Below are 18,889 nucleotides of genomic sequence, written 5' to 3'. Positions count from 1 at the left end.
CAGAAAGGAAAAGGGAAAAGAAAAAAGAAAAAAAGAAAGGAAAAAAAATATGTTCCGATGAAAAAAACATAATGGGCCGGCCCGTAGGGAGGGCATGCCTCACGAGAGGGTGTACGGAGGGCATGCGCAGAATCACTGTTTTTACCTTTTCGTGCCCCAATCCTATTTGGCACCCGCTGTGCCGTTTTCGCAACCGGTGACTGCGACCTATGCGCCTAGGAATCGTCGTTTCATTTATGTGAACCTTTCATTTTATTTTTAAATTTCATGAATTTTTTACACTATGAACTGTTTTTAAATCTTTATCCTTTTTCATTCCAAATTCATGATTTTTCGAAAATGATAAATCCCAATCGTTCGTATTTTAAGCATGGCGACCCAAATGTTTTTCATGGCAATTTTAGTTCACACAAGGTTGGTAATCATGGCAATTTTCTAACAAAAAAATAAACTGGGACAAAGTTGCCATGTCCTGACAACTAAACTTGCCATGAAAAAACGTTCGGGATGAAATGCTTAAAATCCGAACGTTAGGAATTTATTGGGCTCTTTTTTTTCATTTTCAAAGATAGTATGGCTAACTAAACTTTCCAACCTCATTTTTCGGTGAAACAAAAGAACTGAGACGAAGTATATTAGAACCAATCTTCAAGAACAAGAGGAAGTTCAGAATTGTACTAATTACTATGGAATTAAACTGATGAGCCATACAATGAAGCTATGGGAGAGAGCCACTGAGCGCCGCTTAAGAAGAATGACAAGCATGACCAAAAATCAGTTTGGTTTCATGCTTGGGAGGTTGATCATGGAAGCCATTTTCTTGGTACGACAACTTATGAAGATATACAAAGAGCAAAAGAAGGACTTGCATATGGTGTTCATTGACTTGGAGAAAGCCTACGCTAATATACCGCGGAATGTCATGTGGTGGGCCTTGGAGAAACACAAAGTCCCAGCAATGTACATTACCCTCATCAAGGACATGTACGATAATGTTGTGACATGTGTCTGAACAAGTGATGGCGATACTGAGGACTTTCCGATTAAAATAGGACTACACCATGGGTTAGCTTTGAGCCCTTATCTTTTTGCTTTGGTGATGGATGAGGTCACAAGGGATATACAAGGAGATGTCCCATGGTGTATGCTCTTTTGTGGATAATGTGGTGCTAGTCGATGATAGTCAGACGAGGGTCGATAGGAAGTTAGAGCTTTGGAGACAAACCATGGAATCACAAAGTTTTAGACTTGGTAGAACTAAAACTAAGTACATGAGGGGGTTTCAGTACTACTAGACACGAGGAAGAGGAGGTTAGCCCTGATGGGCAAGTGGTGTCTCAGAAGGACACTTTTCAATATTTAGGGTCTATGCTGCAGAGGATGGGGATATCGATGAAGATGTGAACCATCGAATCAAAGTCGAATGGATGAAGTGGCGTCAAGCTTCCGCCGTTCTTTGTGACAAGAAAGTGCCACAAAAGCTAAAAGGCATGTTATACAGGAAGCCGATTCGACCCGCAATGTTGTATGACGCTGAGTGTTGGCCGACTAAAAGGCGACATGTTCAACAGTTAGGTGTGGCGAAGATGCATGGGAGAAGTCCGTAAAAAAATATCTGGACGACTAGAGTATCACCGAAGAACTAGCCATGCACACGGGTGCGTGGAAGCTTGTTATCCACGTGCCAAAACCATGAGTTGGTTGTGAGATCTTATGGATTTCACCTCTAACCTAACCAATTTGTTTGGAACTAAAAGACTTTGTTGTTGTTGCTGTTGAACTTATTCCAAATTACAAAAAAAACCTAAATCCATGAACTTTTTGAAAATTACAAAATTTCTTAAAAAACAATCAAATTTGTTTTAATTTTTTAAAATAATTTTTTATTTTTACAAACTGGTCAACTTTTTTGAATCCATGAACTTTCTGTGAACCCAAGAGTTTTTCCGAAGTCGCGATCATCTATATAAAATTTGCAAAAAAAAGGAACACATAAAGTCAACGGTCAACAGGCCAACCACGACCAGATAACCGGGAAAACTGAAGCTCTTCCGATCGAGCGATCGCCTCCACAGTGGGCCGGCCCACGCGGGGGTGCACTTGAGCGCCAGTTTAACCTCCCTGGCGCTTAAGGTGAATCGAACCTTGGTCGCGCGGGGAACAACAGCCGTGTTAATAACTGCGCCAGCTTCCAGTTATTGGTTAGTACCAAGATCGTGATCTACTAGAGACGATCTTATCCCGTTTTTCTCTGTTTTTTCTTTGTTTTTCACTTTCTTTTCTTTTATTTCATTTCTTCTCCTCCAATTTTTCATTCATTTAGGTTTTTTCTTTCGTTTATTTTTTTTCATTCTACATTCTTTTATACAAGATCAACATTTTTTTCAAATACTTGTTCAACATTTTTCAAATAATGGTTCAACATTTGTTCAAATAGTTGTTCAACTTTTTCAAATACTCGTTTAAATTTTTTTCTAATAGTTGTTCAATATTTTTCAAATACTCGTTCAACATTTTTTTCAAATAGCTGTTCAACATTTTTTTGATATACTCGTTCAACTTTTTTTTCATATACTCGTTCAACATTTTTTAATACTTACTCGATATTTTTTAAATAGTGGTTCAACATTTTAAGTACTTATTTCAACATTTTTTTACTTTTTCAATATTTTTCTAAAGACTTGTTCATCATTTTTAATACCCAATCAACATTTTCAAATAATTGTTCAACATTTTTTTAATGTGTTTCTTGAAGAGTTTTATTATATATATATTTATATATGTGTGTGTGTGTGTGTGTGTGTGTGTGTGTGTGTGTAGAATATTTTAAATTATAAACAAATGTAACAAAAAGAAAAGCAAAAAAACAAAAACAAAAAAGTGAAAAAAAACATAACAGGAAACAGGCTGGTGTATCCCGCACGCGTGGGCTGGCCCAAGTGGCGTGTCGCTGAACACGAGGAATAGTCGGGCCGTGTTGGGGAGAAGGGGAGGTCCTATTGGGCGCTTTCTGCGCCGCTTAACCACGCGCGTCGCCTAGCGGGCCGGCCCAACAACCTCGTCGAAAAACAAACAACAAACGTGGTAGAGAAGTACTTGCGGGACGTGGGATTCGAACCACCGCGCCAACGTAGTAACCACTGCACCAGGACGGCTTAGCTGTCTATGATCCAAAAAGAAACCTCTTTAATTTCTTGTAGTAGAACATTAACATAAATACCCCTAAAGAACAACATTAACATAAATTCTGTACAACATAAATCATTTCAAGAAAGGAAACGTAAAAAAGAAAAAGGAAATAATAGATTTGTAATAAAAGTTCAAATTAAAAATAACGTTCATGGAGGACTCTTTTCTGAAGTCCCAATTCCATCGAACCAAAACCCACGATTAGGGCTGGGCAAGGAGATTAGGGCTAGGCGCGGCCGCCACCTGCGGCGGCGCCGGCACAGGCCGTTTTTCTCACGTGTTGCCTCTTCCTCATGATGACTACTACCACGGCGTTGTTGCATTTGGTCCTTCTGGTGCTTATGCATCAGGAACTTGGCTGCTGACCGGATCAGGAGGCAATTTCAAGTTCGTCCAAGTTTTCTGTCCCGGCGTTGGCTTCGACAACGATCGGTTTTCTGTCCTGCAGCTCTGGCCGATCCCTCAGCAAGGTTCGTGCAGTCTTGATTTCCGTCTACTCTGCTCCTTGCGAGTTAGGGTTTGGACGTACGATGTTTTGGCTTGTTTGACTGGTGGGTGATCACCGTGAATAATGAAACTCATATGTTGGAACTGTTGTGGCATGGCTAGTGTCGCGGCAGAAAGAGCGCTTCTAGACGTCTAGAAGGAGTGGGGGCCGAATGTCGTCTTTCTGTCTGAGACGCATTTGAACAAAGCTAAGGCAGAAAAACTCCGAAAAAAGTTAAAGATGGACAGCATGGAGGTGCATGAAAGTAATGGGGCGAGTGGTGGTTTACTTCTGTTTTGGCGGAGACCATTGGCAATTCAACTCAGAGATAAGGATAAAAACTTCATAGATGTTACCGTGGGGGATGGCACGCATGAGGTTTGGAGGTTTACAAGGTTTTATGGTGAGCCGAAGTGGGAAGATAAACATCTGTCATGGTCATGTTTGCCTGATCTACATCAACGAATAAAACTCCCTTGGTTGATAGCCGGGGATTTTAATGAGATCTTATACTCCCACGAGAAGGAGGGCGGTGCACCGAGGCCAATGCACATGATGCAAAATTTCAGAGATGCCCTTGTTGATTGCGAATTGGAGGACATGGGGTGCAGTGGTGATTTATATACTTGGAGGAGGAGGAGGCTTAGAGAACGCCTCGACAGAGTGGTATGTAATGGTCAGTTCCATGGGCTTTTTCCTGAGGCAAAGATTACTAATGCTTCACACACCAAGTTTGATCACAGGCCGATATTCATTGATACAGAGGGAGATGTACAGGGGGACCATCAGCGAACCCATCAGAGGTGCTTTGAATCTAGGTGGCTGCAAGAGGAGAATGTTATGCAAATTGTGTCTGAAGCTTGGGATCCAACCAATTTGTTGGCACCCATTGCAGAGCGCACAACAAGTGTACACGCCACCATGCATGAATGGGATCGTTCAATCTTGAAGGCTCCCCATCGGCGTTTGAAGGAGATGAAGGCGGAGTTGGAATTGCTGCGATCAGGCCCTCTCACTGACGAGGCGCGAGACAGGCAGAGAATATTTCTAATGGAGATAGAAGAAAATTTGGAGAAGGAAGAGATCTATTGGGTACAACGTAGCCGGGCAAACTGGCTAAAATTAGGTGATCGGAACACTAGTTTCTTTCATAATTTTGCATCGGCTAGGAAGAAAAGAAATTACATTAAACGCTTGCTTGATGACTCAGGTGTATGGAAAGAGAACAATGAAGCTATGCGAAGTTTGATTACTGAGTACTTTCAGCATCTCTTCTCTGCTGAAGTTAATGTACCAGCGATGAATGTTATAATTAAAGTTAAGAGGCGTGTTACGGATTATATGAATGAGTCACTTATGGCTCCGTACACAGAGGAGGAGGTCAGAAAAGCTTTATTCAGTATTCGTGATTTGAAAGCACCGGGACCGGACGGATTACATGCTATCTTTTATAAAAAGTTTTGGCACCTGCTCGAAGGAGATCTAACGAAGGAGGTTCTTGCGGCTGTCAATACAGGTACGATCCCAGAAGGTTGGAACTCTACTACTATCGTGTTGATTCCCAAAGTGGACAACCCAGAGAAGATCACCCAATTTAGGCCTATCAGTTTATGTAATGTGGTTTATAAGGTGATCTCAAAAATGCTCGCAACACGCCTGAAGATTTTTCTTCCAGATATAATCAGTGAGACACAAAGTGCATTTGTGCCAGGGCGCATCATTACTGATAACGTCATAGTGGCATATGAGTGCTTACATACGATGAAGAAGAGAAAGAAGGGGAAGTTTGGAACCTGTGCAATCAAGTTAGATATGCACAAGGCATATGACAGAGTTGAGTGGGTATTCTTGGAGGCCATGCTCACCAAATTGGGATTTCATGCTCAGTGGATTCAAATGGTGATGACTTGCGTAAGGTCGGTTGAGTATAAGGTTCGGTTCAACTCAAATGAAACGTTACCTTTTTCACCAACAAGAGGTTTGAGACAGGGGGATCCCCTCTCCCCGTATCTGTTTCTCTTATGTGCTGAAGGACTGTCGGCCCTTATTGCTCATGAGGAGGAGGCTGGTAACTTGAATGGTGTGCAGGTGTGTAGAGATTCGCCAACGATTTCTCATTTACTTTTTGTTGACGATTCTCTTATTCTCATGAGAGCAGACACCCACAATGCAAACACCCTGCGTGGGATTTTAGATGAGTACTGTGCAGCCTCAGGTCAATTGGTGAGTGAATCAAAATGCTCTATATTTTTCAGTCCTAACACAAATGTAGAGGTGAAGGCAGAAGTTTGTCAAATTCTGAATATTATGACGGAGTCTATTTCAGACAAATATTTGGGTCTACCATCCATGACAGGGGTGGACCGTGTTGATTGTTTTAAACACATAATAGAAAGAATTCAAGCAATGGTGAATGGATGGAAAGAGAGAACTCTCTCATTCGGAGGCAAAGAGGCTTTGCTGAAAGCGGTGGCCCAAGCCATCCCAACTTATGCGATGGGCGTATTTAAATTCCCGAAGAAAATTTGCAAGGGAATCACTGATGCAATGTCGCAATACTAGTGGGGTGATGAGGAGGACCAACGAAGGATGCATTGGTTTGCATGGTGGAAGATGTGTATTTCGAAGGAGAGAGGAGGTATGGGATTCCGGGATATTCATAGCTTTAACTTGGCAATGTTGGCAAAGCAGTGTTGGAGACTAATTGAGAACTTTGGTTCATTATGTGCACGAGTTCTGAGAGCCAAGTACTACCCTACAGGAGATATTCTGAACTGTCAACTGAAGAAGGGGTCGTCCTATGTGTGGCAAAGCATTTGGTCTGGAATTCAAACGTTCAAGAAGTGATACATTTGGAGAGTAGGCAATGGAGAAAAGATTAATATATGGGATGACTGTTGGATCCCGAACAGTGCCTCCAAAAAAGTTTTACCAGTAAGGAGGAACCAAGTACTTACTAAAGTGAATGAGTTAATTGACCCAATCACGGGAGAATGGGATAAGATGTTAATCCGGGAGAATTTCTGGCACATTGATGTTGAACGCATACTACAAATCCCATTATTCCATGTGAAGATAGAGGACTATGTTGCATGGCATCTCACGAGGAGCGGCGTTTTTTCAGTACGTTCTGCCTATTATAAGCAATGGGAAGTGAATTATGCTACAGATGACAGCGGTCTGGCCCGCTTCTCCATGGCGCCCCATCTAGTTTGGAAGAAGTTGTGGAGTTTGAGAGTGCCAGCGAAAGTTAAAATTTATATCTGGAGATGCTTGCACAATGCCATCCCATGCCGGAGTAATCTTATGAATCGCCATGTTGGAAACTTGTCCCAATGCCCATACTATACAGATGGTGCGGAGGACTTAGCCCATATGTTGTTTAAGTGTGTAAGGGTGTAACACCCCGGATGTAACTTTCCATATTTGTAACTCCGACTCTTGCCATTTTCGGCTATGTGTTATGATATTCCCTTCGTGGTTGGGTTTTGTCTTTCGTTTTGCATTTTGTTCATGTCATGCATCTCATATCATATCATCATGTGCATTACATTTGCATACGTGTTCGTCTCTTGCATCCGAGCATTTTCCCCGTTGTCCGTTTTGCAATCCGGCACTCCCACCTCCTCCGGCGCACCCCTCTTGTTTCTTTTCGTGAGCGGGTGTTAAACGTTCTCGGAATGGGCCGAGGCTTGTCAAGTGGCCTTGGTATACCACCGGTAGACCACCAGTCAAGTTTCGTTCCATTTGGAGGTCGTTTGGTACTCCAACGGTTAACCGGGCAACCGCAAAGTCCTTTTGTGTGTTGCAGCAAAACCGCCCTTTCAAACAGCCAAAAACCCATCTAAGTCTCTTTCATGTTCTAGGTCGTTCGATCATGATCGTGTGGGTGAAAACCGCACTCCATTTGGAGCCTCGAGCTCGGGCCCGATCCTGATCCAGTCAAGCCCTCGGGTTGACTTTTCTCCCTCTCCCGAAAATCCAAAGTCCTAATATTTTTACAATATGTGCACCTGTTCATTGCATCATAACTCTCTGCAAATAGCTCCGTTTCGCGCGTGTAATATGTCGAAATGTTTGCTCGAGATGCTCTTCATTTTGTTCCATTGCACTATGTTAATTTGAGTCCATCTCCATCTTGATGCCCAAATCTCTGGCGCAAGAGTGCTAGTTGCTGTTATCTGCTGTTACTTATCAGAACTTGAGGATTTGTTATTTTTGTTGCATTTAATCTGTGCATCTTATGGGCATGGGCTCTACATGTGTTTTTTTATGTCATGCCATATTTACAGAGGTATATGCCATGTATTTTTGTGATCTCTGTGGTGACTAGCACAAGCATGTAAACTAGGCTCCGTAATGTTTCTGATTTCAGGGACTTAGTGATTTTATTAAGTCTGTGACTGCTGTTATTTTGTTGCTATGTATCCATGTGGCTACAGAGATATCCATGCTCCTTTTGGAGATGTTTAGTAAGGATGTTTTGTAGATATTGTTGTAGTTGATCCATTCATACCCTTTTTTGCAATTATTAAGTGCCCTAGCATGACTCAATCTTGCTCTACTTTTGCTATAAAATATTCCTGGCAGATTCTTAGCATGATATTCAATTTTGCCAAGTTTGTTGTAGTTGTTTCATACATGCTATGTATTTGCTCTTGCCATGGATATCTTCATAAACATTTCATCTTGCTGTAAGTATGCTTGTTTTGTCATGAATTGCTTTGTGGTGAGTGCATCAAGCTCACCAAGATGCCCTCTTAATGTCTGTTTCTGCCATGCTCTGTTTTCTGCTAAGACTGAAACCTGTTAACGAAACTTGCTATGTTTACATGGTTGCCATCATATCGTCTGGTCCTTTTTGGCTTATGGTCAGTAAGGAACTTTTGTCATATGCATTTAGTAAAATACTTTCATGCCTTGTTTTGCCATGTTAAGTTCCTGTAGCATGTTGATTTCGTGCTCTGAACATTGCTACCTGATGCTGTTTCAGGCATGTCCAGTAATTTCACCAAGTCTGTGAACCTGATATCTTTTGTACTTTTGCCATGCTTGTTTGAACCTGTTATGTTGTGATCTAGCCGTAGCTCAATGTTCATCTTTTGTCAAGAATCTCCTATAGATTACTTCCATATGCTTTGTTGCTATGTTGGAGTGCTGTAGCATTGTTACTTGTTGCATTCTAAGTGCTATCATGCTGTTAATCGCAGATTCGTGTCATTCTTATTTTGCTTGCCATTTGCAAACCGTGCATCCGTTTCCGGTGATCTTTATATCGATTTCGACCGAAATCATCTCACCTTTCCAGTGGAATGCTTGGTTTGCCAAGTTACTGCCTTGTTCATCATTTCCCTTCCGGAGCACGCATATGCATCGCATATCATATCTTGCATATCATTCATGTATTGCATCATGTTGCTTGTGCATTCCCCGTGATTGATTGTGGTTCCATTGCTTGTGTTCTTGTGTTGGGTAGAGCCGGGAGACGAGTTCGTGAACGAGGAACCTGTTGAGTACGCTTACGAGGATCAAGCTTTCGACAACTCTGAGAACCTTGCAGGCAAGATGACCATACCCTCGAAATCACTTCTATCTTTGCTTTGCTAGTTGTTCGTTCTATTGCCATGCTGCGCTACCTACCACTTGCTATATCATGCCTCCCATATTGCCATGTCAGCCTCTAACCATCCTTTCCTAGCAAACCGTTGTTTGGCTAAGTTACCGCTTTTGCTCAGCCCTTCTTATAGCGTTGCTAGTTGCAGGTGAAGTTGGAGTTGGTTCCATGTTGGAACATGGATATTTTGGGATATCACAATATCTCTTATTATATTAATGCATCTATATATTATGGTAAAGGGTGGAAGGCTCGGCCTTATGCCTAGTGTTTTGTTCCACTCTTGCCGCCCTAGTTTCCGTCATACCGGTATTATGTTCCTTGAGTTTGCGTTCCTTACGCGGTTGGGTGATTTATGGGACCCCCTTGACAGTTCGCCTTGAATAAGACTCCTCCAGCAAGGCCCAACCTTGGTTTTACCATTTTCCACCTAAGCCTTTTCCCCCCGGGTTTTCGCGAGCCCGAGGGTCATCTTTATTTAAACCCCCGGACCAGTGCTCCTTCGAGTGCTGGCCCAAACTGGGCGATGTCCGGCGCCCCCTGGGCAACCAGGGTCTATGCCAACCCGACGTCTTGCCCATCCGGTGTGCCCTGAGAACGAGATATGTGCAGCTCCTATCGGGATTTGTCGGCACATTCGGGTGGCTTTGCTGGTCTTGTTTTATCATTTTCGAAATGTCTTGTAAACCAGGATTCCGAGACTGATCGGGTCTTTCCGGGAGAAGGTTTATCCTTCGTTGACCGTGAGAGCTTATAATGGGCTAAGTTGGGACACCCCTGCAGGGTATTATCTTTCGAAAGCCGTGCCCGCGGTTATGAGGCAGATGGGAATTTGTTAATGTCCGGTTGTAGAGAACTTGTCACTTGACCCAATTAAAATACATCAACCGTGTGTGTAGCCGTGATGGTCTCTTCTCGGCGGAGTCCGGGAAGTGAACACGGTTTGAGTTATGCATGAACGTAAGTAGTTTCAGGATCACTTCTTGATCACTTCTAGCTTCGCGACCGTTGCGTTGCTTCTCTTCTCGCTCTCATTTGCGTATGTTAGCCACCAGATATGCTTAGTGCTTGCCGCAACTCCACCATATTACTCCTTGTCTTCCTACAAGCTTAAATAGTCTTGATCTCGCGGGCGTGAGATTGCTGAGTCCTCGTGACTCACAGATTCTATCAAAACAGTTGCAGGTGCCGACGATGCCAGTGCAGGTGACGCAACCGAGCTCAAGTGGGAGTTCGACGAGGAACGTGGTCGTTACTATGTGTCTTTTCCTGATGATCAGTAGTGGAGCCCAGTTGGGTCGATCGGGGATCTAGCATTTGGGGTTATCTTATTTTCATTTGGATTTGACCGTAGTCGGTCTATGTGTGTATTTTGGATGATGTATGGATTATATTTATGTATTGTGTGAAGTGGCAATTGTAAGCCAACTCTCATTATCCCATTCTTGTTCATACATGGGATTGTGTGAAGATGACCCTTCTTGCGACAAAACCACAATGCGGTTATGCCTCTAAGTCGTGCCTCGACACGTGGGAGATATAGCCGCATCGTGGGCGTTATATTTAAGTGTGTAAGGGCGCAAGCAGTTTGGGAAGCTTTGGGAATCGCAGCAGATATTAACTTTGCTTCATTGACTGATCGAGCAGGTTCAGCAGTCTTGAAGTTCATTTTATGTGATGATTCTTATCGGCGACAATATTCTGGATTGGTCGAGCTACCAGAGCTCATATCAACAGTTTGTTCGTTCTTATGGTGGCAAAGAAGACAGTTCATGCGAGGGGAAGAAATATTGACTCCAGAACGAACCGGCGGTGGTTGCCCTAGCGATTAATTTTGTGCGCGGAGCACAAGCTAAATCTACAACCAAGATCAACAGGTAGCCGATGTTCCTAGCAGGACAACTTGTCCTTAATGTCGATGCTTCATTCACAGAGGGCGATTATGCAGGGTCTTGTGGTGTTGTCATCCGTGATCACCGGGAATCTTTCATGTCGACATCCACGGCGAGATTAGAACATGTAGCTGATGTGTTCACGGCAGAAGCGGCAGCTCTGCTTGAAGGACTGAAGCTAGCAAGAGATACGGGATGCAATAACTTGGTGGTGAGATCGGATAATATCACGGTGGTGGATGCACTTAAATTCAATGAAGATTACTCTACAGTGGCAGCACCTGTTCTTGATGAATGTCGCAGTTATCTAGTAGATTTCGGGAGGTTTACTATTGAGCATTGTATTATAGAGTCAAATTATGTAGCTCACGAGCTGGCTAGATAGGGACGTGCTAATAATCCATCTCGTTGGATTGATGACCCGCCTGATTTTTCATTGTGAGTTTGCTGGCAAACGATATATCCGTCCTTTGATTAATAAAGTAAGCTTTCCCGTCAAAAAATAAAATAAAATAACGTTCATAGAATTCGAAAAAAGCTTATCAAATTTTGAAAAAAAAAACACAAATTAGAAAAAAACGTTCATCAAATTTGAAAAATTAGTTCATTGATTCTGAATATAGTTCACAAATTTCAAAAAAGTTCATCGGTTTTGAAAAATAAAGTTCAACGAATTTGAAAATTTTCATTGAATTTAAAAATAGTTCATCAATTTTGAAAAAAAGTACAGCAAATTAAAAAAAGTTCATCAAATTGGAAGAAAAGTTCACCGGATTTGAGAAAATTTCATAGAATTTGAAAAAAAGTTCATCGAATTTGGAGAAAAGTTCATCATGTTCAAATAAAAGTTTATCGAACTTGAAAAATAGTTCATCGAATTGAAAAAAGTTCATGCATTTTGAAAAAGAAATTAGTTCAACTGTTTGAAGGAAGCTTGCGAATTACAAAAAGGAAAAAAAGGACAGATAAAAATAAAAAAGAAATGAAATGAAAGAATATGTGAAAGAGAAAAGAGGGAAACATCAATCTGATCACGTAAGTTGTGGTGGCCGGGTGGTTATCGCCCCTCAGAGGAAACTAGATATTGCATGATCGAATCCCAGCCTTGTACGCTTTTTTGCACGGTATAAAAAACAGACAAGGAAAAATGTAAACGGGCCGGCCCATCTTGCTGGAGTGGCTGTGCGCCTGCAGCCCTAAATAGGGAATGCCGGGGAGAAGGGTCTCCATGGGTCAGAAAAGTGGTTTCAAATACAATATTTATACCGGCCAGTATACATGGGGAGGATTAAGGTCGCATCTGAGCTCGAGCTGAGATATAGGCACTTTGGCTGGGCTACCTACTTTTTGTCAACTATATATTGTACAAAGTATTGTTCCTCTAAGCTGGTGGTAGAGAGCGCCTGCAAGTTGGGCACTCCATCTTGATGTCCATCCAACGTTGTAAACAGCCCGAGTGGAATATATGCTCGCACGGTGCCACCTACAACAAGAGACAGTGAGCACTACTTAATCATGCATGTCTATGACGTCACAGAACAAGAGATTTCACAATTACCATGTATTCACTTGTTCTTTGGGAGAGATCAATTGTAGTCATGCAGATTACACAATCAATGGGCTGATTTGTGCTATCCTCTACCTTCCTGTGGTAGCAGTATTTCTCAGGGAGGATCTGGAGATTGCAGCCATAAAAGGATAAATAATTATGTTGTGATACTAAAAATGAATTGCCAACATACTCTGAGAATTGAATTAACTGAAGCTTAAAATATATCAACAGTGGCAGCTATAATACCTTTTGAGAGACAAAGACAGCTACATGAATGACAACTACTCCCTCCGTTCCAAAATAGATGACTCAACTTTGTACCAACTTTAGTATAAAGTTAGTATAAAGTTGAGTCATCTATTTTGGAACGGAGGGAGTACAATGCACCTCGAATGCAACAGTACGGAGTGCATGTGTTAGGGTACTATCAGTAGTATTACCTGGCGGGGAATAAAGCAGCGAGAACCAAGATAGTGCTGGAGCAGCAGCACAGCTGCTTGGATACCCATGAATGCCGTCACAGCTATGCACCATTTCTTGTCGGGCTCAATGCGCATGAAGTTGCTAGGACAACCAAATATATATAGCGGGATGGCGACCCGGGTAGCAGTCATGCCTAAAATATACTGAGGGTGCAGCGGTTTTCTTGTATCCCGGATGACATTCGTGACAATTTGAGGAATCCAAAAGGAGTACATCAGGAAAAGAAGCGGGCGCAAGAAATTGTGCAACTCATACATGAGAAGGATTCCTCCCAAAAGAATGCCGTCTGCAGAAACAAAGCAAAGCAAGGAATGCCTTAATAGTTGGTAAAAGAAAAGTTTAGAACTGGTTTAACTGCAAGAGGTTGGCCTACCACTGCAATTCTTAAGAAAGCATGAAGAAACCAGATGATATTTAGAACTTACAAAAGCGGCTGTAAAGAACAGAAAGTTCACGCCTCATTATTTCCCAACCTTCTCCACTGTTCAATGGCCTACTTGCTTTCCATATAGCAAGAAGATACCTCATCTCAAAAATAGAAAAAACAACGAATTTGAAGAAGGCAGCTGTTGCAAAGGCATTAAAGAGTGACTCTGTAGAAAGTTAAACCATGTGATGAAAATGTTAGAGATGGCACGATATTCAAAAAACATAATTATGACATGATTTTGGAGAAAATAAGCCGCATACGATTCAAGATTCAATAGTCCATAATAGCTTTGCAGGTTAATTTTCAGAGAACTCTGAAGAACAGATAAATCTTTTGTAGTGTTGACAATACTTCACTGACCAGTGACGCTTAGCATTTAGCAAACTTCAGAGACCCATCCTGTTGGGCAATGGGTATGTCTTTACAAATTCCATGAGCAAAATCTCTTTACGCAATATTTACTTGTAAGTAGTGTATTATCATAGCATGCACATTATTTGCTTTTAGCTCAGATTTACATCAGGAATTCAGGATGTATGTAACAGGAGACACCAGCGGCCACTTGTCAGTGTCATATGTCTAAATTCCTATTTTTACCACCGAAGAGTTCGTACACTAGCAGCAGAAAACATGGACAACAAAAAAAGCGAACAAATTTGATATGACAGGAGTATAAGACTCACCAACCAATATTCCAGCAGTCAGATGCAGTAGACAAAGATATGCATCCATGATAGCTTGTTGCCCAATCATAATAATAGACACCTTAGCAGCTCCCTGTGAGCAATAACGATAGGATTGTAAGTCATGTAGAGCAAGAGGACATTAGTGTTGCTAAAAAGATGATCACAAAAAGGGAAAATACTTACTGACTGGGTGTTGCTGTGTTCCATTTGTCTAATAAGCAGCAAAACTTGGAGAAAAGAGATCTATAATATGCCAGTTAAGGAATTGACAGAGAGACGAGGCCAGATAGGATTGAACAAAAACATGAATCTAAGTCAAACAGCCACCAAGGATACAAAAGTGACCATCAGTGTATAGTTAACTGCTTTGTTGTAATAAGCTTCAACATTCAGCGATGTTGAATTTAGCAAGATAGATGAGAAGCATTCTCCATCATCATCCACTGATGGACTTTCCATCAAACCCTCCAATCGGTACTTCTCATGCTCTCCTTCTAATTGTAGTAAGTATTTATTACTCACGCACTTAGTATCTCAATAGTGTTGGATGATGAGAAAATTTAAAATATGTAGACATAGAACTTGGTGAAAATAAATTACCAGTGGCAAATGAATTTAGCAATACCATAAGAAAATTCAGTACCATTTTGGTTAGTTGACACCCGGACCACTTTAGCGGCTATTTCTATGTTACAGTGTTTCTCCATGTCATGTGTGAGAGCTGATACGGAATAAGTAGCAAACATCAAGGTCACATCCACATTTGTAGCTAGGGAATATTCAGTGTAGAAATAAAATCTTACAGTTCTTCCTTCGGTTCTTCTCTTCAGAAGAATCTTGGAAAACTTGAGAGGAGAAAATCCGCAGCTGTTAAAAAATAGGAAGTTCAAATATATAGCATCATGTTCATTAATTTTAGAAGGGGCCTTATTACTGTAGTTAGCAGGCAAGACTTACTTCATAATAATGTTAATAACTTTTAAGAGGGCTCGGTTATAATTTTTATGAACGTAAATGGCATAGCACTACATTGACATCAAAAGATAGCTAGTAAGTGGAACACAGGATTGTGGAATGCAGTAATCATCGATAAAACAAGGAAAATTCGTCTGCTTACCAGATGGTATGGATTTGACAAGAAGTAATCCTCTTCTTGAAGCGGTTCACCATCTGCACCGCTAAAAATATCAATACAACTGTGTTAGATAGTATGGGGAAAAGATGATCTACAAACTGCCTACACTCATAAGACTATTTTCACATATGCCACTACATAATACTCCCTCCGTTCCAAATTACTCGTCGTGGTTTTAGTTCAAATTTGAACTAAAACCACGACGAGTAATTTGGAACGGAGGGAGTACTATAATACTCCAATAATAAAATGCCATGAACAATGGAACATCGCCTCCCTTGCCGTAACTAAAGAGCCTCTAGACTGCAGTACTTAATTACAAGCATTCAGTTATGCAACAAATAGCACACAAAAAAGAGGATCTGACGGGTAACCTGGCAGTCATTAACTCACAGTAGTCGAGGTAATTAAACTTGCACACCGTAAACTTGACATGAAAATATGTACTCCCTCCGTCCCAAAATAAGTGACTCAACTTTGTACTAACTTTAGTACAAAGTTAGTACAAAGTTGAGTCACTTATTTTGGGATGGAGGGAGCATTGACATAAGTATCATGGGAGTCACTGAACTTGATATATGTACACAAAAGAATCATGATTCGTGAAATTGTTACAGAACATACAACGAGCACTAGGCAATGAGCCAGGAGACTTGGAACTTGGAGAAAATGTCTGTGAGGTCCGCACTTGCTAGCTAAGGGTGGTTGTTGACTGTTGACCAAGGTTTACATTCAGGAAACAGGCAAATGTCCTTAGAGGGCAGAGTAGAATAAATATGTCTTTTTGCTGGAGTGCTATTTTTATTATTAGAGTTTGTTGCCCTCGATGTTTAAGGCAGATGCAGTTAGTAGCATATACTAATAATGCCAAGGTAGGAGAAACAAAAGTCAAAGAAAGTGTCTTAGCTCTCACAAAAGAAAAACAAAGCCTCTTAGTTATGACAAAAAATAATACAATAAAGTTGAACATATACCTGTTTGCCACCATACGAAGTTGTCTAAAAGGCCATATATACACGCCTTCTAACCTTATTTGAGCAGCCCCACGATCATGTGATTTGTCAATAACATCATGGAATGTTATTGTTCCCTGTCAACAATAGTTATCACATCACGGTAAGCAAAATGATCAGCAGAGCATGCATAGGAAAGAGGTCAACATCGCAATAATTTCCATGATTACAGTTAAATATGACTCATCATAAACAAAAACACATTGTTTTCACGTGCTAACATAAGGCATAAGAAAGGATCTTCCTTTACCTGAACATAGTGTACCCCGCTTATCTTTGTTGGTGTACTCAGTAATTCCAAAACCGAGTCGCCTTTAGATGTCATGAACTCAAGAAACCTAGAAGAACCATTTGTAGCACCAGCAAAGCTCCAACTTCCTGAACCATAAAATGTTGGCATTAGTACATGAACCACACAGAAAGTTAAGTAAGTAGTAGCATCCTATACATAACAAAACAAATGAGGGTAATGAGAAATGGAAAAAGTGTCATGTGAGCATTTGATTGAGGTTACCAAAACTAATCTATGAATGTGGCATGGAGGGAAATACAATCTACCATTATCCTTTATCTGTTGTGTATGTCATAATTCAACATCTGTAGTAAACAAACCAACTACAGTGAGGATATGACACCACCAAGTTGTATGATGCGGCTCGAAGAAACAAGCTTACTTTTAGCGTCGAAAGAAAAAATTCGCTGAACGTGTAAAATTGGCACAACATACTGAACTTAAGGAATTAAGTGCAATCCTCACAACATTTGCCTACAGCCCCACATTGTACATAGGATATTAATACCTCAAGACCTTAAGGCCACTACACATCCTAATGTAATTGTGCAGTGGACCAGTGGCAACACAGTCATCAAACAAAAGACAAGCTAATACTATAGCCTGCTGGGATACAAAACTCAGACAAACCAGCAGGTCAAATAAACTAGTGTGTAGCGCAAATATAAGATGTTTTGGATATTTCAATATGGACTGAAATGAGTGAACAGACACAATAAAACGTGTCTATATACATCTGATTCAGAAAAAAAGTTAGAACATCTTATATTTGTGAAAGGAGGGAGTACCTTTATATGTTCCTGTAATATTCCATGAATATGGGCTCATGTCATTATCATCCCTCTTGTAGAATGCATGCTGCATAAATATAGAGATGATGAGCATTAAGGTGAGTTCCATACATACAACCAGAATTCATAGTTCTAGATAAATGGATGCTGGTAAACCCTAACATCGTAAAATGAATAGAACCCGCGGAAGACGCTACTCCTTTGCTTGTTGTATCAGTATTTGCTACTGTCTAGTGAACTGAAGCATCAAGAGCGCAGTGTAAGCCATGCATGCTAGACTTAAACTCCCACCATTACTTGGTGAAAAGGTACAGTCAATAGAACATGCAGGGCATCCAATTAAAATGACTATCTGGAGTGAAAAGGTCTGGTTGGAATCCGAACTAAAAGCACGCGTTGCTGTTGCACGACTACTAGGTTAAGTTCAGTATAAGCACGAGTATAGCACGCCACAAAAATTTACACCAACGAACACAAAATTAAGCCCAAAATAAATAAGGTTGCCCAGTTTTCTTCTTTCCAATTGCTCTACCTGGAGGACCAAATTAGCATAAAACCCTTGACTAGAGAAAATGGGGAAAACTTGCAAGTCTAGCAATCAAACAGCGCCTGACCTCATCGGCCCACGATCCGGAGGAGGCCGCGGCTCCGGCGGACGCGACGCGCTCCCTGAGAGGCCGCAGCGCCGCGGCCAGCGGAGGGAGGGCGAGGCCGAGCACCAACAGGCCCACCACAGCGACCCTCAGCACAGCGGCATAGCGCCTCATCTTCTGATCGTTGAGCGCAGCCTCACGATTGGGCGGCCACCATGAAGGGAGCGGGGGCAGCAGGAAGCCGACAGAGCAACCGCTGCGGGAGGGACGCCCGCTGGTGGGTTGGTACGGTGGGGTTCGCGTGGGGCGCTAAACCTAGGAGACGAAGGGAAGGAAAGGAAAGGAAAGGGAAGGGAGAGGGGAACGGAAGGAGATGGAGGGAGTCAAACGGGCGGGGCGTAGGAGATGACGGCGAAGGCGAGGCGAGGCGACGGCGACTTTTGTTTCGGCGGACACCAAGCAACGCTTTTGCTGGTGGGGTGGGGAATGGAATCGCTGCCGTGTGTGGGGGGTTGGGGTGGGGGTGGGGGTGGTTGGCTCTGGGGCGGCCGACTGGTCAGTCACTCTCAACCCCAGAGGAGCCCTGGCCTGCACTCGGAAGCAGCTCGGCGCATCTCCATAAAATTTATAAGAGCGCAAGGCATAGAGGGGAGGTCATAAGCGCCTAAACCGTAAAATAGATTTTCGACTCTAGCACATCCCGTAAAACACCGATCCGCATAAGACTTTTAC

General features: G+C 42.0%; 1 protein-coding gene across 1 annotated transcript; it reads right to left on the bottom strand.

Moving 5' to 3' along the window:
• Positions 1-12,390: 12,390 nt before the first annotated feature.
• LOC123052591 (transmembrane E3 ubiquitin-protein ligase FLY1) lies at positions 12,391-18,645 on the bottom strand. The gene is made up of 14 exons (XM_044475843.1): positions 18,179-18,645; positions 17,562-17,631; positions 16,732-16,859; positions 16,443-16,558; positions 15,451-15,511; positions 15,137-15,200; positions 14,977-15,054; positions 14,670-14,827; positions 14,517-14,576; positions 14,331-14,424; positions 13,643-13,810; positions 13,175-13,503; positions 12,741-12,857; positions 12,391-12,665 (listed from the first exon to the last, which is right to left on the bottom strand). The coding sequence occupies exons 1-14, from the start codon at positions 18,329-18,331 to the stop codon at positions 12,564-12,566; spliced, it is 1,698 nt and encodes a 565-aa protein (XP_044331778.1). The 5' UTR covers positions 18,332-18,645; the 3' UTR covers positions 12,391-12,563.
• Positions 18,646-18,889: the final 244 nt, after the last annotated feature.

Source organism: Triticum aestivum, chromosome 2D (assembly GCF_018294505.1).
Source record: "Triticum aestivum cultivar Chinese Spring chromosome 2D, IWGSC CS RefSeq v2.1, whole genome shotgun sequence".
Taxonomy (NCBI): domain Eukaryota; kingdom Viridiplantae; phylum Streptophyta; class Magnoliopsida; order Poales; family Poaceae; genus Triticum; species Triticum aestivum.
The sequence above is the reverse complement of the archived record's forward strand: the minus strand, read 5'-3'. Positions and strand labels throughout refer to the sequence as shown.

Excerpts from the sequence above, each read along its gene's own strand:
- LOC123052591 (XM_044475843.1), bottom strand. The coding sequence starts at position 18,331 with ATGAGGCGCTATGCCGCTGTGCTGAGGGTCGCTGTGGTGGGCCTGTTG. Across the intron at positions 15,201-15,450 it reads TGTCAAATCCATACCATCTG|CTGCGGATTTTCTCCTCTCA; the intron begins GTAAGCAGACGA and ends ATTTTTTAACAG. Across the intron at positions 14,828-14,976 it reads GGTGTCAACTAACCAAAATG|AAGGAGAGCATGAGAAGTAC; the intron begins GTACTGAATTTT and ends TACTACAATTAG.